Source organism: Suricata suricatta, chromosome 3, assembly GCF_006229205.1.
Source record: "Suricata suricatta isolate VVHF042 chromosome 3, meerkat_22Aug2017_6uvM2_HiC, whole genome shotgun sequence".
Classification (NCBI taxonomy): domain Eukaryota; kingdom Metazoa; phylum Chordata; class Mammalia; order Carnivora; family Herpestidae; genus Suricata; species Suricata suricatta.
Window position 1 is genome coordinate 59,548,649 of NC_043702.1, and position 20,753 is coordinate 59,569,401.

The 20,753-nt window shown below is 39.2% G+C and overlaps 1 protein-coding gene across 1 annotated transcript in view; it reads right to left on the minus strand.

Annotated features, from left to right (window-relative positions):
• Positions 1-20,753, minus strand: part of MYO3B (myosin IIIB) — a 373,850-nt gene that overhangs the window by 81,785 nt on the left and 271,312 nt on the right. The window contains exons 31-32 of the mRNA XM_029933308.1: positions 2,854-2,914; positions 1,824-1,923 (exon numbers count right to left, since the gene is read on the minus strand). Coding sequence (XP_029789168.1) covers positions 1,824-1,923; positions 2,854-2,914 — 161 coding nt within the window. The remainder of the gene's footprint in view (positions 1-1,823; positions 1,924-2,853; positions 2,915-20,753) is intronic.

A 20,753-nucleotide genomic window follows, 5' to 3' on the forward strand; every position in this document is an offset into this window, starting at 1 on the left:
AGGAAAGGAATGGAAGCAGGAAGACTACTTAGGATGCTATTTACATGAGTGTAAGGAGAAGTAATGGTGATGGAGACAGACCCACGAGAAAACCAAATAGATTAGAAGGAAAACACAATTGTGAGAGGAAAGTGGATATGAGCCCTTTATAGGAAGTCAGATGTATAAATTATTAATAAGTTTGACTTTGAGGATACTTTCCTAACTACTAGGATATAGGACTGTAATCCAACAAGTCTCTTTAATAGTTAATTCCAACATAACATATTATTACTCTCTCTAAACTCCCACCAAAGTTTAGGGCCTTAAAATAATTTGCATTTATATACTATCAATAGTAATAATTACCACAGCAGCAGAAACAATGTACCCCTACCATGAACCAGACACCACACTATACATACTATTAGCTCACTGAATCCTCAGTACAACCCCTCACCTGTGAATTACTATTTCCCTCATTTTAAATGTGTGGGTGCTAAGATAAGGAGTTGTTTCATAACTTGATTAACACTACACAGGAGAACACAGATTTGAATCCAGGTAGGTCTCACTCCGGAATCTGTGCCTTTGGCTACTCAATCATACTTAAAATTTTTATTTTTACACGTATTTTAAAGTAGAATGCCAAAAGATAACAAATATCAGGTGGGAAAAATAGAAAACAAACAGCAAAAATGATAGACTCAAACCAAAATAGATCAATAAACATGTTAAATGTAAATGGTCTAAACAACCCAATTAAAAGGTAGAGATTATTTGGATAGAGAACAATGCGAAGCAAATTCGTGAGTAATGGATTCTGCTTTCCCCTAAGTTTTTCCCTTTTTTGCACTATTCCTACCCCTACCATACAGTCTTTTCCCTAAGTTTTCCTCTTTTTTGCACTACTTCCTATCCCTGCCTCATTGTGGCCTTATTTCTGAATGCATCTGGCTGTGTGGGAACCCTGACTACTGTGGGGAAAATATTCTCTTCAACAGATTTATCATTTTCTTCATATCCATTTAAAAAGTTCTGCTATCATACACTCGTCTTCTCTTGTCTCTTCCCAAGAGCTTAAGTTCCATATGTACTGAAGGCCCACACATTTATTGTGCATTTCCCACTTCATATTGTACTACTTTATCATTGAAAAACAGGCTAAGAAGAAATTTGGAGAGACCTGAGAATCTATTGCTCACTTCAGAAAAATAAGCGAGGTTGACATTAAGCGTAATGTCAGTATTTTAAGTTGAAAAGGTTTTCTTTGGGATGGTCCACACGATTCTTAGTATCTTCTGGTTCATAAATATTTCTTGTCATCATGTTTCTATTTTATCTTCCAGAAGTACTGATTAGAGACACACATAAGCTCTCAAACTTTCACCATATTCTAAAGCCAAGAATTTAGAAAAGAGGTCATAAATAGCTATTTCCCAAAGGAGAGTGGCAAGATGTGTGTATTCTTGCTGAAAGAATGGTAGTGTTGCCAAGAGAGCAGAACTACTCTCTTAACCCATATGCTTGACCAGGCCCTAGATTTTGACCCAGAATGATCTGCTCCACTGAGGTTCTTAACAGATAAAGGGAAATAAAGGGAAATAATAGCCTTTGATATTCATTTTCTTCCCTCAGAGAAGTAAACTTGAGCGGCATGAGAAGGCAGTAAACAGGCACCTTTAATCCAGCCTTTATGGCTGTGCAAACCTGAACTTTTTGCTAACATTAGGTCATATTACTATCTGAGTCCTACCTTCTAGACAGTCCCGCCTAAACAGCGCATCAAAAAGTATACAAGCGCGCAAAGGGTAGAAGCAGCATGTGATTCAAAATGTTCTTACCAGGTTTTGCAGGGGCTCCCCTGGAGGGACTCAGTCCTGGGCGACCTGGGGCAGCATGGCATGTCTGGGAAGACAGCAAATCAGTCCCAGAAACGAAATGCTTCAGAAAGACCCAGTAAGAGAAACACTACTTTTATCTTCTGATGAAACAGCCTTAAGGGCATAGCTTCCATTTAACTAAGGGACCTTTAACCCTGATGATATGGGGAAGAAGCTAAGTATATTGAGGTTATATTGTGAGGCCCCCCCCCGCCTTAGAATTGAGTGGAGGTCCTCCCCTTGGGGCAATTCGTACCAAAGTCTCAGCACCTTTTGCTTAATTCATTTATTTCTTCCTCTGAACAAGTCAACCTAGCCCCCTCTTAAATTAATTATAGTCCAGAATATAAAAAAACAGCTCTGTGCTGGTTTTCTCCTATGCTTAATTTTTATCCCTAAGAAAGAAAAAAGAAAACCTATAGGAAGGTATTAATCTACTTAACATTTCTAAGTACATCATCCAAAGGATTTTGTTTTTTTAATCTTACATATGCTCAGCAGAGTTACTGGCAAAAACTGTACATTTTCTTCATTTCATCCTTTCAACATCAAATAGTAGGCAGCAAAAATTGGATCAGACTTCAAAGCCTGCTGTGGGCTCCAAGTCACAGAGAGACGCCTCCATTTCACATATTGAATTCGAGCAGGATATCAAAGTGCTACCAAAGAACCTCGGGTCCTTACTCAAAAAGAGGCTCTAACATCTGTAGAGAGTGGAGTGCACAGACAAATCACCTCAGGGAGCAGCTAGCATTTATTCTCAGCAGCAAATTTCCAGGCTTTTGATTCTCTCTTCACTGTACCTCCCTGTCTTTCTGCTGAACCAAAGTTCTTTAGCAAGCTGGGCTTTTGTCTCAAAGACTTCAAAATAACCACTAACAGTTTCATGTTTGGATGACCTGACCAAGCGGCCACAGACAGGCTTCCCAACCACCAACTTGGACAAGTCTAAACGCTACACAGTCGCTTCAGAATCAAGGTATCCAGCTACCTTATTTGGACGTCCTGTGAAGACATCATGCCCTTTTGGAGAACACTGGGCTTGTGGATGCCTAAAAAGAAAAAAAATTAATACTTTTTAAAAGGCTTGAAATAATTTTTAAGAATTTAAAGAGGACTGTTTTCCTACAAAGATAGATCAGAACACATTCTTAACAAGTTCCCATTGTCTCCCATTCTAGTCCTTGGTTAAAAGAACACGGTCAATTCAAGAAAATGCATCCAGGGGCGCCTGGGTGGCTCAGCTGGTTAAGTGTCTGATTTCAGCTCAGGTCATGATCTCGCAGTTTGTGGGTTCAAGCCTCTTGTCTGGCTCTCTGCTGACAGCTCAGGACCCCTGGAGCCTGCTTCAGATTCTGTGTCTCCCCTTCTCTCTGCACCTCCCCTGCTCATGTTCTGTCTCTCTGTTTCTCAATAATAGATGTTAAAAATTTGTTCGAAAAAAAAAAAAAAGAAAATGCATCCTATTAGGTGTTGCTGCTATATCCACAGTCACCCTGAGGGCCTAAGACTGAAGAAGCAGCCCTTTTTAAAGTTGTGTGATACAATTTAGTTCACTAGTAGGCATTTCCAGACTTTACCAAGAAGCCAACAAAACTGATACTAAGGTTATAACTTCTCAGCCAGCACATTAATCACATTAATTGTTAAATAATTCCAAATAGATTCTGTAGTCAAATAAGTATGGGAAATGCTGAGTTGTACAGTTAAGAGGCTTCCTTAGTGTAGGAATGATCTTTTACAGTCACAGTATTCATTTATGGATTCCTAAGGTGCAGGGGTTAGTTGGGGGGGGAGTGGGGAGGGGTACAAAGTTTCTTAAACTAATTTAACCAAGCAACTCAAAAAGTGATAAACTACTAAGGTGCCTGGGTAGTTCAGTCGGTTAAGCATCTGACTCTTGATTTCGGCTCGGGTCATGGTCTCATAGCTACGCTGAGCCCCATATTGGGCTCTGTGCTGACAGTATGGAGCCTGCTTGGGATTCTCTCTCTCTCCTCCTCTCTCTCTCTCTGTCCCTCCCTGACTTGTTCGCATGCATTCTCTCTCAGAATAAATAAACTTTAAAAAAGTGATAAACTACTAACATCTATTAAAATATTAATGTTTCATGGAGGAAAGTCTGGAAAAATGAATTTTACTGTGTCCCCAATTTCTATTATCACACTGTATAAAAGTGTGATAATTATAACTCACTGTTAAAATATGAGCTGGCCCTTTCAGTTGGACCCCAACAGAGTGGAAAGCACTGATTAGGGAAAAGGAAATCTGGATTCTAACTCCTGCCTCAAGGTCTCTGGGGTCTCTTTCTCTCCCCCCCGCCCCCACACTCACTCACTCACACATTCAGACATAACTGGGGAAACGTCTTTAGTATTCTGGGTTCTAGTTTTCCTCATCTGTAAAATGAAGTGATTGAGATTAGCTATTCCTAAGGTCTCTTCTAGCTCTCTATTAAAAATCTTATTCCTTATTTAAACTGATCAATTCATTTTCTGAATTTTCTGTGAACAGTTCATGGATTTACATTCAAAATTCATCTATAAATAGAGGATAAGCAATATCTCCATTAAAAAAATACCACATCAGTACCTGGGGGGAGAGAGGACAATAAAGATACATTGATTTTTGTGTATATTTGTTTATTATATGACTCCCACTATGGAATGTAAGTTCTAAGAAGGCAGGGAACAGATCTACTTTATTTTATACTCTATATCAGTACCGAACCCTAGTGGCTGGTATGTTGTAAGGATTCAGTAAATTTTTGACAAGAATGAATAGAGGAATGACTAGTGGACCCCCAAAACATGGGCCATGAAGATCAGGTTTAAAATACCCTTAACATTAACATTAAGTTAATGAGCTTTTATATAACACTTCATATTTTTAAAAATGCGTTTATATATCTAATGAGAGTTTCACAACCATTTGAGCTAAGTACTTTAACTGTTCCCATTATATAAATGAAGAAACTGTAGTTCAGAGAGAGTCACAGGGATCATGTGACCGACTGGCAGAACTAAGACACTGACCTCTGTTGGTCTAACTCCAAATCCTCTGTCTTCCTCTGAAACTGGACACTCTCTGTGCCCTTTGGTTTCTATGCATCAGCCCGAGGAACTCATTCCTGTCAGCTGAGGCAAGGCCCAAAGGCTCTGGGACACCTAAGGGACAGATGGACTCTGAGGTCCTCTAGGAGTCCTGGTAAGGTCTGGAGAAAATCTAAGAAGGAGACTTTAGCTGTCACATTACTATGGGCACTCTAATTTTTGCCCTCCCTGCCCCAACGCAGAAAGGAAACCTCTTAAGAACTCCACTCACTTGCATGGCTTTCTAGGATCCAAAGCCAAGGACAGATTTCTTACAACTCTCTGCAGAGGGTAAGTCCATCCGTTTGACCCTCCCCCTAATTCAAGCCTTTGGAAGAATCTAAGGCAGCTCAATATAATGTTTATATGTGTTACTTGGTTTTATAAAAGTGAGGTGGAGTGGGTAGTGCCTATAGGCAAATAGATTAGAAAATCCCTGATTAAACAAATACTTGATTAAAGCAGGTTTCTCTCCTAAGAGGATTTCTGGAAACTTTAACTTAATCCTATGCACAATGAAATCGCACCAGCGGAAAAGAATACACAGCATTTCCCAGATGTTATCTTAATGTCAGCCATCTCCCAGTGAGTGTGTCAGAGGCCTACAGTGCTTATGCCTTAGGAAATACTGATATGATCCGCCCTTCTTTGAAACAAATTCCAATATGCCTTTAAAAAATAGTATAAGTGAGTTTTCTTCAAAAGTCTAACTTGCAGGCAATTTTATCAGATGTGTTGTCATATGCCTCAAGGACTTGAGACTGGCAGTGAATGATAATGCTCCACAAGCTGTCACCTCCAAAATAAGGAAAAGCACAATAATAAAAAATAGCCAATGTTCACTACATACATACAGGTTACCAGGCATCTGCCAAAGAATGGATACACAGTTATCTCATATAGTATTTCCGACAACCACGTGAATTTGGTTCTACTTTTTAATACTCATTTTACAGGTGAGGGAATCAAGGCTCAAGAAATGAATGATTTGGTTCATGTCATAACTAGTCCATAAATAGACACCAGAATTTTGACAAAGTACAACATCGATTCATGATAAAAATCTTCAAATAAAGTAGGTTTAGAAGGAACATACCTCAATATAATAAGGGCCATATATGAAAGAGACACAGCAAACATCATCCTCAATAAGGAAAAGCTGAGAGCTTTTCCCTTAAGGTCAGGAACAAGACAAGGATCTCCACTCTTGTCACTTTTATTCAACATAGTACTGGAAGTCCTAGCCGCAGCAATCAGACAACAAAGAAATGACAGGCATCCAAAACATTAAAGAAGAAGTAAAACTTTCACTATTGCAGACGTCATGATACTATATATAGAAAACCTGAAAGACTCTACCAAAAAAATATTAGAACTGACAAATGAATCTAGTAAAGTCACAATATACAAAACTAATGTGCAGAAATCTGTTGTATTTCTATACACAAATAACAAAGCAGCAGAAAAATTAAGAAAATACTCCCATTTATAATTGCACCCAAAATATTAAGATGCCTAGGAATAAACTTAAGAGGTGAAAGATCTATACTCTGAAAACTATAAAACACCATTGAAAGAAATTGCAGATGACACAAAGAAATGGAAAAATATTCCATGCTCATGGGCTGGAAGAACCAATACTGTTAAAGTGTCTATGCAACCAAAGCAATCTACAGATTTAATGCAACTCATATAAAAACACCATAGCATTTTCACAGAACTAAAACACACAATTCTAAAATTTGCTTGGAGCCACAAAAGACCCCAAATAACCAAAGCAATCTTAAACAGAAAAGCAAAGATGGAGACATCACAATTCTGGATTCAAGTTATATTACAAAGTTGTAGTCATCAAAACAGTATGGTACTGGCATAAAAACAGACACATAGGTCAATGGAACAGAATAGAAAACCCAAAAATGAACTCACACCTATCCAGTCAATTAATCTTTTATAAAGCAGTAAAGAATATCCAATGGGAAAAGAAGAGTTTCTTGAGCAAATTATGTTAGGAAAACTGGATACCAACATGCAAAAGAAAGAAACTGGACCACTTTTTTACACCATATACAAAAATAAATTCAAAATGGGTTAAGAACCTAAATGCATGATCTGAAGCCATTAAAATCCTAAAAGAGGACACAGGTAGTAACCTCTTTGACAATGGGTGTTAGCAACTTTTTTCTAGATTATGTCTCCTGAGGCAAGGGAAACAAAAGCACAAATAAACTATTGGGACTAAATCAAAACAAAAAGCTTCTGCACAGTGAAGGAAACAATCAACAAAACTAAAAAACAACCTATGGAATTAGAGAAGATATTTGCAAATGACATATCTGATAGTATCCAAAATATATAAACTTATAATACTCAACACCCAAAAAGCAAATAGTACAATTAAAATTGGGCAGAAGATATGAACTGACATTTCTCCAAAGAAGACATTCAGAGGGCCAACAGAGACATGAAAAGATCTTCGTTATCACTCATCATCAGGGAAATGCAAATCAAAACTCCAATGAGATAATAACCTCATATCTGTTAGAATGGCTAAAATAGAAAACACAAGAAACAGCACATGTTGGGGAGGATGTGGGGGAAAAAGGAACCCTCTTGCACTGTTGAGGAAAATGCCAATTGGTGCAGCTGCCCTGGAAAACAGTATGGAGGTTCATCAAAAAGTTAAAAATAGAACTACTCTAGGATCCATCAGTTGTACTACTGGGTATTTACCCAAAGAATACAAAAACACTGATTCAAAGGGATACATTCACCTATGTTTAGAGTAGCATTATTTATAATAGCCAAGATATGGAATCAGCCCAAATGTCCTTCAATAGGCGAATGGATACAGAAGATGCAATACACACACACACACACACACACACACACACACACACACACACACACACAATGGAATATTACTCAGCCATAAAAAAGAATGAAATCTTTCCACTTGCAATGACATAGATGGAGGTAGAGAGTATAATGCTAAGCAAAATAAGTCAGAGAAAGACAAACACCATGTGCCATATGATTTAATTCATATGTGGAATTTAAGAAACAAAACAAATGAGCAAAGGGGGGAGAAAAACAGAGAGGGAGAGAGACAAACCAAGAAACAGACTCTTAATTATAGAGAAGAAACTGATGATTACCAGAAGGGAGGTGGGTGTAGGATTGAGTTAAACAGATAATGAAGATTAAGGAGGGCACTTTTCATGATGAGCACAGGGTGATGTATATACTTGTTGAATCACTACATTGTATACCTGAAATGAACACAACACTGCATATCAACTGTAATTAAAATAAAAACTTAAAAAAAATAGAGCATAAAATGTGCTGACATAGAAAAGGAACCTCCAACAGGAAATTATTGATTTAGGAAAGGACTGTCAATTGTTCATAAAACCTTCAGACAAGTGGTTGATAGTGAATAGGACATTCATATGGTCCCAAAGCACCACCACACAGAGTCCTCTTTCAAGTCACAAGGAGAGCAAGGTTTAACAGAACATGGGAGAAAGCAGAAGGTCACCATCTTAATCCAGTGCCCGTCTTAGCACCACCAGCCACAATAGTATTGTCTTGTGATGTGAGGCAGTATGAAGGCTTCAGCCATCATCTATGACATTTCTATTTTTTGTTTCGGTCAAAAACATCTAGCTTGAATGTAATCAAAGCTTTAAATCTAACTTACAGTTTACCCAGAACATAGGATATAGAGGAACAAGATAAGACCATGAAGTATCAAGCAGACAAATACAGAAGGTGAGCTATTTTATGGGATAATTAGCTCAACATCTTAAAAAGTGTCATGAGAAAGTGAGTATTATGTATTAAATGAGATTTAGGGACATAACAATTCAGTGCAAGGTAAGGACCTAAACTGGACCCTGGCTTGTACAAAAAGGTGTAAAGGATGTTCTTAGGACAACTGAAAAATTTTGACCAAGAATTGGTATTAGATGATATTAAAAAATTATTAATTTTTATTATTTTATTTTACTAAGTAGGCTCCATGACCAATGTGGGTCTTGAATTCACAACCTCAAGAATGAGAGTCCCATTGTCTACTGACTGAGCTAGCCAGGCACTCCAGGAATTATTCAGTTTTAAAGTGTGATATTATTGGGGTGCCTGGGTGGCTCAGTTGGTTAAGCATCCAACTTCAGTTCAGGTCACAATCTCCTGGTTCATGGGTTCAAGCCTTACCTCAAACTCTGTGCTGACAGCTCAGAGCCTAGAGCCTGCTTCAGATTCTGTGTCTCCCTCTCTCTCCACCTCTCCTCCACTCATGCTCTGTCTCTCTCAAAAAATTTTTTTTTAATTTAAAAAATAAAGTGTGGCATTATTTTGAAACTATAGAGAAATTTTAAAATACAATACTGTCCTCAGCCTCCATTAGGAATCACAGGCGAAATGGCAGTGACTAGGAAGCAGTTGTGCATCTACATTTGATTCCTTACGTATTCCAAGGGCTCTCCGAGCCTCTCTGAAGCCATGACTAAAGTCTTAAGCAGATTGCCTCCAGGGCTGGCAGCTCTGCTGCTTTGCTGCAGTCAGTTCACTCAGCTGTGGGTTCTGGGGGACATAGAAAATCTCACGCCTCAGGGACAACGTTTCCGCTGGGCATCTGTCCTGAAAAAGCCCCCCAAATGAAACTCACATCTAATTCTTTGTTAAACCCTCATCCCAGGGTGACTGGATGAGAGGCCGGGTGCAGGCTGGCTCCCGAGTGCCTGGCTGCTGAGAATGTCCTGGCATCTTTCTTCTACAGCAAAGGTCCATGGGGCCAGCTGGCTTTGTCATGCTGGGCTGGCAGCACTGGGGAAGTCACCGCACTCCAAAACCAGGTCTCAGCTTTAACAGGCTCCAAAATTCAGTTTGCCAGTTCACTGAAGGGTGATGAATTTTTCAGAGTGGAGGTGTATGAACCAAATTCACAAGAGTCATGTTTGAAAAGTAGAATGCCAGTGTGTGGTTTTCTAGGGAGTAGTATAACCCGGACCCGACTTTCCCCTCACTATACACCCTGGAGGCTGATTTATGCATTGGAATGAAAGGAAAGTGCTCTGTGTGAACTGTGAGGATCTGATCCATCAATCTGGTCTCAAGACTGGCTTTCTCCTGCTTTAGGGTTAGAATCAGTAACTTTTCTTGGATGGAACTAGAGACATACTGGTTTACTCTCTGACTGTTTTATAAACTTCATTTAAATTTCTTTTTGCAGTTTTCATTAACTTTGATAAAACTTGCCAGATTACATCTTATCTTTTATCAATTATAATTTAGAAGGACTTGTAGACAAACTGAGAAACCCATTAGTCGTTCACACTTGAAAGTATATTCTAATTTCAAAACAGGATAGGTTGCAGCTAATTCATTGTGGGTTGATTTCTGTTAGCCTCCCGCTGTCTCTAGATTTCTGAGTGGTTCTCATTGTAAATTCGTGTGTCTTCTGTGGTAGCCCTGGGAGAAAGGCTAATCAGCATAACCAAGCAAATTTGTTCCTGCTTCTTGGATAGCTCTGAAAAAAAAATCTGTTGTATATGAAGCTCCTAATACGATGAGGTCAATTTCTTGTTCCCAAGAAGCACCAGACAAAAGATATGCTCAGACCAAGATATTTTAATGTAGTAGGATCCCCATGAATCTTGGGGAAGGCACACTTGAGATAAATAAAGTCATACAATGTTCCTTATGGAAATTACCATGAAGGATAATAGAAAACATAAACATCTTTGCAAATGGTTTCAATAAGTTCAAGGTAAGGTAAATAAAGACATTTTTAAAAATGACATTGGAGAAAAAGACACCGTCCTTTGTAAAAGATCCCGAGCTGACCTGAGCACTAACAGGGTTTCCATGTGAACTGGCCACAGGTCAAACCCCAACCAGCAACTGAAGAATTCTTATTTAGCTCTTACATGGAATCTGAACATCTGAGGACTGAGGGTATAAATGTGGAACACCACCAAATCCGAATCTCCCCATACTGTCACTGTGCATTTACTCTTCCCTGATTTGCATCAGCTATGGGTCTATTCATACTCTTCTTACTGCTTATGTTTATTAAAATGGCTTTGAAGGTACAGAGGATTGGAAGAATAGAAAATGTTCTAAGAACACAGATTTTCATGTTAAGGTACTCAAAATGTATAAGATAATGCACACTGTATTACAAAATTTGGAAAGCTAGGATTTCTAGAATGCTTTTGTTTTCTATCACCACCATCACAATAAATAACCATTTGCTAAGCGTTCACTAAACCTCATCAGGGTTATATTCATGCTTCTGTGCTTTTATCTGGAATGTCGTCTCCTCTCTGACACACACCTGGCCATTGCACCCTGACCTTTTAGCTGGGTGTCAACTCCTTAGAAGAGCTTTTCCTGCCCCATCCCCATCCAGGCCATCTCTTGTACTCTGGGCAGAGTTGGAGGCGCCCTGTTGCATTTCCACACTGAAAACTTTCTATTATAACTAACTCATCTGGTGCCACATGCTGACCAATTAAGAGTGTCTGCAAATCATCTAGTGAAGGTGGGCTTTATCAAATTATGGTCAAGAAGGGAGAGCCAAGAGAACATGCCATCTTGGCTTTTGAGACCTCAAAGCTGTGCTCGTCAGTTTTGTCTTTTCTTCTTTAATTTTTAGTTGAAGATTCTCCAAATTCCCAAGAGGCCTGAATATTCACCAATCACTGATCAATGAAAGTGTAGTAATCTTTGACTTTCTCCCCAAAATAAATGACTAAAAGAACTGGTGGCAAAATGTTTCCCATTTTTTCTCCTGAGTAAACAAGAATTTTTTTTTCTGGTTAAAAAATAACATAGAAGGGAGCCTGGGTGACTCAGTTGGTTGAGTGTCCTGCTCTTGACTCTTGATTTCAGCTCAGGTCATGATCTCACAGTTTTGTGAGTTTAAGCCCTGTGTCTGGCTCTACTCTGACAGCACAGAGCCTGCTTCGGATTCTCCCTCTCTCTCTCTGCTCCTCCCCCACTTGCACTCTCTCTGTCTCTCTCTCTCTTGCTAAAGAAATAATAAAGTTATGAGAGACTATTGAATGCTGAAAATGAACTGAGGGTTGAAGGGGAAGGGGGAGGGGGGAAAAGAGGTGGTGGTGATGGAGGAGGGCACTTATGGGGAAGAGCACTGGATGTTGTATGGAAACCAATCTGACAATAAACTATTTAAAAAAAAAAGAAATAATAAAGTTAAAAACAATTCATTATTGAGTTATCTAAAATAGATATTTAAAGAGAAGAAAATAAAGAGTAAGGATAATTTCCACATCCAGACAGAACTCCTATTAATATCTTGATGTATATCTTTTCAGATGCTTTTCTATGCATATAATATACATTAAGAAAAACAAAGGCTCAGATGCTTGCCATTTTAACTTACCTTTGGAAGTTACGAGCATCTTTTGATACATTTGGGTGTAGTACACACATATGCAAGTGTGCATGCATGTCATATTTATGGCTGTATAGTATCACATTGGGTGATTATAATACATGATTTTATCTCTTACTTTTGGATATTTAAGTTGTTTCCAGTTTATGGCATTATGAATAATGAATCATGAAGTATTCTGTGAATATAGTTATGAGTACTTATCTAATTATTTTCTTAGATAAATCTTTTTTTAATATTTATATTTAAGAGAAAGAGACAGAGCAAGAGCAGGGGAAGGGAAGGGGTAGAGAGAGACAAGACAGAATCTGAAGCAAGCTCTAGGTTCTGAGCTGTCAGCACAGAGCCCAACACAGGGCTCAAACTCACAAGCTGTGAAATCATGGCCTGAGCCAAAGTTGGATGCTCAACTGACTGAGTCACCCAGGTGCCCCCGCTTCTTGGATAAATCTTAATTTGAGGCTATTGGGTCAAAGGGTGAGCAAATTCTTTTCCTGTTTTATAGCTTTTGAATTATATTGGCAAATTCTCCTCTAAAAGCCTTAAAAATTAACATTCATTTCTGCAAAAGTATGAAAGGACCTACTTCTCCTCATATCCCCAACACTGGATATTACTAGTCTTTTTAATCTTTGCTTACCTCTTTGGTCAACAAAAAAGGGGGGGTACCTCATTATTAGTTAAATTAGCATTTGTTGATTCCAAAAGAAGGAAAACATTATTCCTGGGCTTTGATATATGACATGAAGGAAGTACAAAGAGTACAGAAGAAGTGAAAACAAACAATAATCATGCAAAATAAGATCACCATTACTGCTGGAAAAAAGGAAAACATGAAAGAATGATCACAGCATTTGTGTTATTTGTTTTGAATTACGTTTGGCTACTTGGTAACTTTTACGAAGATTCTGAAGGTATGGCCTGTATCTCAGCATCCCAACCAGTATCATTGCTGAATAAGTTGAATATGCAAGTTGTACTTAAATAGGTGAGTATTAGTTTATTCCTGGACACATAATTATTTTAAGTTTTAGAGCATGGCTCAAGGACAAATTCATCAAAAGGGCTCAAATAGCCTGATAAATGTTTCATAATACCATTGCTCAAAGTTAGCACTACTAGTTAAATGTATGTACTTATGCTAATTTCCCAAGTCCTGCTGAGTCCTTTAAATTTGATATTTCTTTACCTCATTGCTTTTCCCCAACCGTGAGCCCATACAGCTTTAATTTGCAAGCTCTTGTATTCTTTCTTTCTTTTCTCCTTTACTACTTTATTGCAGGCAGCTGTCTTGTGTAAAGTCTAAGGTTAAGAGCAGAAGGCTTTTTTTCATTCTGCTGAGAATACTTGTCTTATTGGAAAAAAGGACACTCAACCAAGAGCCCTTAAAATAACCCACACTTAAAGTAACCCATAAAATGTACTTTCGTTCTCTGTCAGCAACCAAGGGAGCAAAGACAAAACCAGTCTCAGGCCATGGATGGAATTCAGATGCAGGACTGAGGAAATGCACTGTGACCCAAAGAGACACACAACCAAGGCCTGAGGGCTATAGCACAGCCAGAATAGCTGAAGACACCTTGCTATGCTCAGGATGTGACTGGATCATCTTGATTGATCCTCCTGTCAGTGCTAGCAGTGAAGGTCCTACCAGAGTCCCCTTTTCACAGCTGAAGTTGGGGTCAATTGAGTCCCCTGCCTGGGTGGCGTCCAGACATCCTGATACAAGCCCAGGTCCGGTGGATGCAGAGCCTGTGTTCTTAGCCTTCGGCACCATTTAGCTGCTGGACTCTTCCAGACAATCACACAATTCATTTGGGATCTTAATCAATGTTGCTTGGAGCAACTAACTTTTAATTCCAGAAAACATGCCAGGCAACAGATTAAGTTAAGCCCAACTGTATCTGGAGATACCCCTTGATCCCTGACCTGCTGACCTTTTATTTACCTTGTGTCTATGGACTATTATGAAGATTATACACACTGTACCACACTCAAGATTCTTATTTGCTGGAAAGACTTAAGATTCTGTATAATTGGGGTGCCTGGGTGGCTAAGTTAGTTGAGTATCTGACTCAATCTTGGCTCAGGCCATGATCTCAGGGTTTGGGAGTTCAAGCCCCACACTGGGCTACACAGTGGCAGCCCTAGCAGCATGGAACCTGCTTGGGGTTCTGTCTTTCCCTCTCTCTGCGCCTCCCCTGCTCACATTCACACCCACACTCTCTCAAAATAAATAAATTTAAAAAAAAAGATTCTGTATAATTATAAAGACAATGGGTATTACATGTGCAATATAAGGTCCTCGATTGTCTCCCAGACATAATTCACTCATTCCACAAATATTTTTTTAGTACCTTCGTCTCTTGCTATTATGGGGGAGAGAGCAATGACAAGGAAATTGAAGCTTCCTATGCCCTTATGAACCTATATTCTAGTGGGTGACAGTGAAAGAAAGAGATAAGTAAGTATGTTAGCACATTAAACAGAAGTGCCAAAGAAGAACACTGAAGCAAGAAAGGGGCATTAGAAGTGTTAGAGGCAGGGTCTGCAATTTTATTTTATTTTTAAAAAATGTTTATTTATTTATTTTGAGGGAAAGAGACAGCAAGTATAACTGATCTCACATGAGTGGGCTGGGGGTGGGGGGTGGGGAGGAGGGACAGAGAGAGGCAGAAGGAAAGGGAGAGAGAATTGCAGCCTTCATGCTTAGCGCAGAGGCTGACATGGAGCTAACTGTGAGATCATGCCCTGAGCCGAAATCAAGAGTTGGACACTTAACAGACTGAGCCACCCAGGTGTCCCTAGGGTCTGTAATTTTAGACTGAAGGGCTGCAGCAGATGACATCTCAGCAGAGCCCTTAATAAACAAAGAGGAATTGATGTCTTTGAACATGTTTTCAAGCAAAAGCTCCTAAAGAGTAAAAAGTATTATGTGTTATGGCACACAGAAACCAGAGGACTACTGTAAACACTTGGTAAAGGTTTAGCAACATACTTTATGATACGTATTTATGATATACATGTACATATTCATGACATATTAGTGCCAAAGCACTTGGGCTAATGCTAAAATACACTCACTTAATGGTGTATTTTGAATTCTAAGTATATAACACGTAATTTTTTGGTATTTTTAAAAAAACTTCATGGGACATACACTAAAAATTATTTATATAAAATTCAAATTTAACTGGGTGTCCTGCAGTTTTACTTGCTGAATGTGACAACTTAGTCTTGGGCAACCCAGTACTTCAGCCTCTTCATCAGGAAAATATAAATAAAAATTCTTGCCAAATTGGGACAAAAGGATTCCACTTGTGCTTTTAGGCAGAACAAAATATAAGAGCAAAGGATTTTAAAATAATTAAGTTAGAAGCTATATTCATGGTCAGAATTTAGAAACACACACTCAGAAAGGTATTATATTACTTGTCTATAACTTTGTACTTCTGAAAGTCCCTGAAATGGGAAACTTCAGGCTTGATGGGCAGAAGAATGCTAACGACAGGTACCTGGGGTGGCTTCCTTTCTGTAACCTCTGTTTTTCTTATGAGTGGGGTCACAAGGTAAATTGTGGGTTGAGTTAATTTTGAGTGACAGTTCTAGCACTTTAAAGACTGAACTAGGCCAGGACACAGACTTGTGGAGACAAAGGAAACTTCAGAGATAATTTACCATATCTTTTTCATGCTTTAAGTGGGAAAACTGAGGCCCAGAAAGGCTGATGTAACTTGTCCAAGTAAGTCAGAGGAAATAACCACCACATTCTTTGGATGATGCTCTCATCACCAGTACACCCCAAAAGGTAATATTTAACCCCGTTTTCTTCCTATAATTATGAAAGCAGTGCTCAGTTCAGGGAAATAAAAGCAAGAAATCCTGAAATAAAGTGCATGATGAGCAGATACTAAACAATGAGGCCCAAAGGCAGATGAGCGTTGGGAGAAACAGTTGAGGAAATTTTAAAAAATGAAGTGAAAAAGCCTAAACAAGATTGTACGCAGTCAGCAACATCACGTGGAGAAGCCAAGGGCAGACAGGAAGCGGGTGATACTCACGTGAACAGACGTGTAGGTATGGATTGAGAGGGGCTGCGATCTGCAGAGAAAGCGGCTGCTGAACTGCCCAGTCAAAAGGAAGAAGTAGCACTGACTTTATTGCTTAATTTTAACTTTTTTTTCCATGTAGGCTCCACACCCAGCATGGAGTCCAACGTGGGGCCTGAACTCAAGGCTCTGAGATGAAGATCTGAGCTGAGATCAAGAGTTGGTCGGATGCTTAACCTACTGAGCCTCCTAGGTTCCCCAATTTTACCTTTTTATTCTGACTTAATTTCGCATTTATAGTAAAGATGAAAGAATAACATATGAAATTTTGTATACTCCTTGGCAGATTCTTGAAATAGTAGCAATTTATACATTTGCCTTATCATCTCCCTTCTCTCTTTCTCTTGGTACATGTATACTGATATCTATACACACAAATACATATAATTTTTTTATGAACCATTTGAGAGTCAGTTGCACCTCGGTGTCCCTTTATCCCTAAATACTTTGGTGTGTGCTTCTTAAAAGCAAGAGCATTCTCTTATATGATGACACAAAATAACCAAAATTAGGAAATTAATATTAATACAGTACTATTATCCAATGTTTACTATCTGGATTTTGCCAACTGTCCTAATAATGTCTTCTATAGAAAAGGAAAATTTTGGACCATACGCTGCATTCAATTGTCATGTTTCTCTAGTTTTCTTTCATCTGGAACAGTTCCTTAGTCATCTTTGTGTTGCATTATAAAGCCTACCGGTCATTAATTTTGGAAGGGGTCTCTCTGGTTTGTCTGGTGTTTCTTCATGATTAAATTCAGATTATGCACATTTGGCAATAAATCTACTGAAGTGATACTGCGTTCTTCTCAGTGCATCTTATCAATTATTGGTGATGCTAACTTTCAACACTTGGTTAATGTGGTGTCTGCCAGACTGCTCCACTGTCTTTGAAATCACTAAGTATCGCACGGAGATTTATTCTGTGATTATGCAAAAAGCTTGTTACCTCCTTAAACTTTCACTACTAGTTTTAACATCCATTGATGGTTTTTTGTCTAGAACAATGACTATTTTGCTAGTTGCCAAACAATGATTCTCTGTTTTCATCATTCCTTTTACATTTATTATTTCACATTTCATTGCAAGGAAAAGCTACCTTTACTTCCTTTCTTCATCTTTCTTTCCCTCCCTTCCTCATTCTCTCCCTCCCTCCCTTCTACCAATGTAGAGTAATGGATTCTTATTTTATTCAACACACTAAATTCTTTTATTATCATTACTTACTTTTATACTGAAATTGTCCTCGATTTGGCACTAGCTTAAATTTTTTTACATTTGAGAGAAAGTGTGTACACACATGTGTGCATGTGCAAGTGGGGGAGGGGCAAAAAGAAAAGGGGAGAGAGAGGGAATCCCAAGCAGGCTCCATGTTGTCACTGATGCAGAGACTGATGTCCGATGCAGGGAACCCATGAACCAAGAGATCCTGACCGAAGTTGGAAACTTAACCAACTGAGCCATCCAGGCACTTCTGCACTGGCTTAATTTTAAATAGTAGGAATCAGAGAATTCAAAAAGAATGTCTCAGAAAAGAATGTAGAATACTAAAGATGACATAGGGAAAGGTGGATACTTCAGAGAGAACTACAATAACTCCTTCATTAGCACTATTTGTGAAAAGGTTTTATGTGTCGGGTAAGATATACTTTATATATGTCACCTCACTGAACATCCTCAACCTGGTGAGGTAGACATTGTTCATTTTGTCTTGCATTTAAGGATGAGGAACTGGAGCAAACGAGTTCATCGAGGCCTTACTTCCCCTTCGCAGCAGCAGGGCTGGGGGACCGTAGAGAGTCTCTGCTCTCTCAACCACCAGGCAACTCTGCAAATAGCTGTGGAAATCTTCAGGAAATGAAAAGTTCTTAAAAAGCAAGTCTGCTCCGCTACTGAGGGTAGCTGGACATTTGTTCCAGGATCTATAGACTCATCTGAACTTTTTGCGTTTTTACAAATGGAACTTCTCTAACCTGCTCTGTGGAAACTGTCCAGCCCTGTCTGAAATCCAGTGAGGGAAGCATAAGAAAGAGTTCGTTTGTGCCAATGTCAACTGACACAGATTCAGAAACACATGAGTCGGCCAAGTCACCCGGGGAAGCATTTCCATGGGTCAAGGCAAGTGAGAGCCAAATTCAGGAAGAGAGGAGAAAACTAAGGGGGCAGCAGAGCAGGGATTCTTAAGAAAGTTGGTATCTATTCAAGTCTTTAGGTGAAGAGAGGGCTGTAGCTTTGCCCTCCCAACAGGCTAACATACCAGATCCTTCTTCCTGCAACAACACCACTGACTCCACCACCACTTTTAATATGAAATTTCAGATTCTATGAGATTGCACTTGGGTGAAAGAAGTATGTGGCATGCTAGAGAGACTAATGGAAACAACTGCCCTGCCTTAGAGGGAAAATTGGATCTGAGAATAACATCCTTACACTCCCAGGAGGAATGAACTAAAAATAAAAGTCAACGAGGTGCTTGTGCTTCCTGCCAGTCAGTAAATCCACTAAGCAAAGGAGATGCCTCAACCTGGCGCTGGGTAGTTAGCGGTCAGCCTGCCTCCCTCTACCCGAGAGCAGCCATGTGGCTCTCAGAGCTAACAGCTGCCAAGCAGAACCCTTCAGATTAACCCATAGGTGGTGTTGAACCACTTCCCATTAAGATATTTGCAAAGCAAACAGAAATGATAGCCCCACTCTGAGTGCTGGGAGCGGGCCAGGAGCGCTGGCTGTTCTTGTTGACACAAAGAGCTCTCCGGGGAAGGTCTGGGCCAGAGCAAGGAAGGCCACTCCTGCTTGCGTCTCCAGACTGTGTTGATTTTAGGCCATTAGAATCTTAGTAACAGGGTCTGTTTATTATCTAATTTCCCAATCACAGCAGTCGCTAGAGCCCTGTTTCACCCAAATTCTCTATTCCTGTCTTCCTGACCTACACCACTGAGATGAAAAGAAAAAAGTCCAACCAACCCTCCTCCTGTTTTGTCTGCTCATCAAGGAGACAAGTCTAGGAAGTCACCGAGGTGCACATGGAAAGAACATGGCATCACTACTGTCAATAGCTGCTGTGGTGAACACTTGCTCAGGCTCCATCACAGTTTAAAATGACTGGCGCAATGCTAATGGGGAACATGCTGGAATATTTGTGCCCTACGGGTACAAGCCAAATGCAACTGAATCCACAAAACACATGTGGAAGAGAAACACTAATGTTTTTTCCTTTTAACCCAAAGAGAATGAACTAAAGTTAATAAGTCTGTGGAAATACACAAAGGTAACCTTCCTCCAGCCTGTAGGATTATAACCTAGGTTTCCTTAAGTGTTGATGATAAAACATTTTTATGTAGAATTAGTTTTTGCACAAATTTTGTTTCCTGCAACATTTTCAACTTGAGCAAGCTTTATTTTCTAAAGCTTTCATTTCTTTCAAAATTGCCTCAATATACAAAGATTTTTTGAGAGAACGAGAGACAGAGAAAATGAGCATGGAAGAGGGTAGAGGAGGGAGAGACAGAATCTTAAGCAGGCTGCACATCCAGCATGAGCTTGACACAAGGCTCAATCCCATGACTGTGGATCATGACCTGGACTGAAATCAAGAGTTAGACGCTTAACCGACTAAGCCACCCAGGTGCTCTGCAAAGGTATTTTTGTCAAAAATTCATTCTGAGCCTGAATATAACAAAAGTATGGATGAGGATATAAGCAAACTAGGTATCAGAGATGTACCAAATTTCTAGAATTTCCTACACTCACAAAATGGGTAATGTAGGATGGGAACAAGGGATGATGAAATGGTCAGAAGAATTTGCCAGATTTTGTCATTACTTGAAATTGTCCTTTAGATTAGAAACCAGGATGTTCAGGATGTAGGTAGGTATCAATTGTATAAGGAGACAGACTAACAGAGAAACAGAGAGAAAGAAAAGGAAAGAAAGAAGGAAAAGGAGAGAGCCAAAGATGATTTCTTTAGTAAAAAGTATAGGTATCATCATTCTAAACTGTTGATTTTTATTAAAAAAAAAAAAAAAAAAAGGGAGCTAGTTGCCATTTAAAGTACAAAGTTAAAGAGCAACTTTTTAGAATCTTGAACATATCATTCAGTTTTAAATAAAATTTAAGTGTCACTGGACCAAAGTTCTCTGTAAATGTGCAGGTTTTCCAGAAAGAAAGTGAATCCAACTTTGCAGGTCAACTCCACAGAGTTCATGCCATTACTTGCTGATGGCAAATGTGCTTGTGTCCAAAAGTAATCACATTTAAAGCCTTGG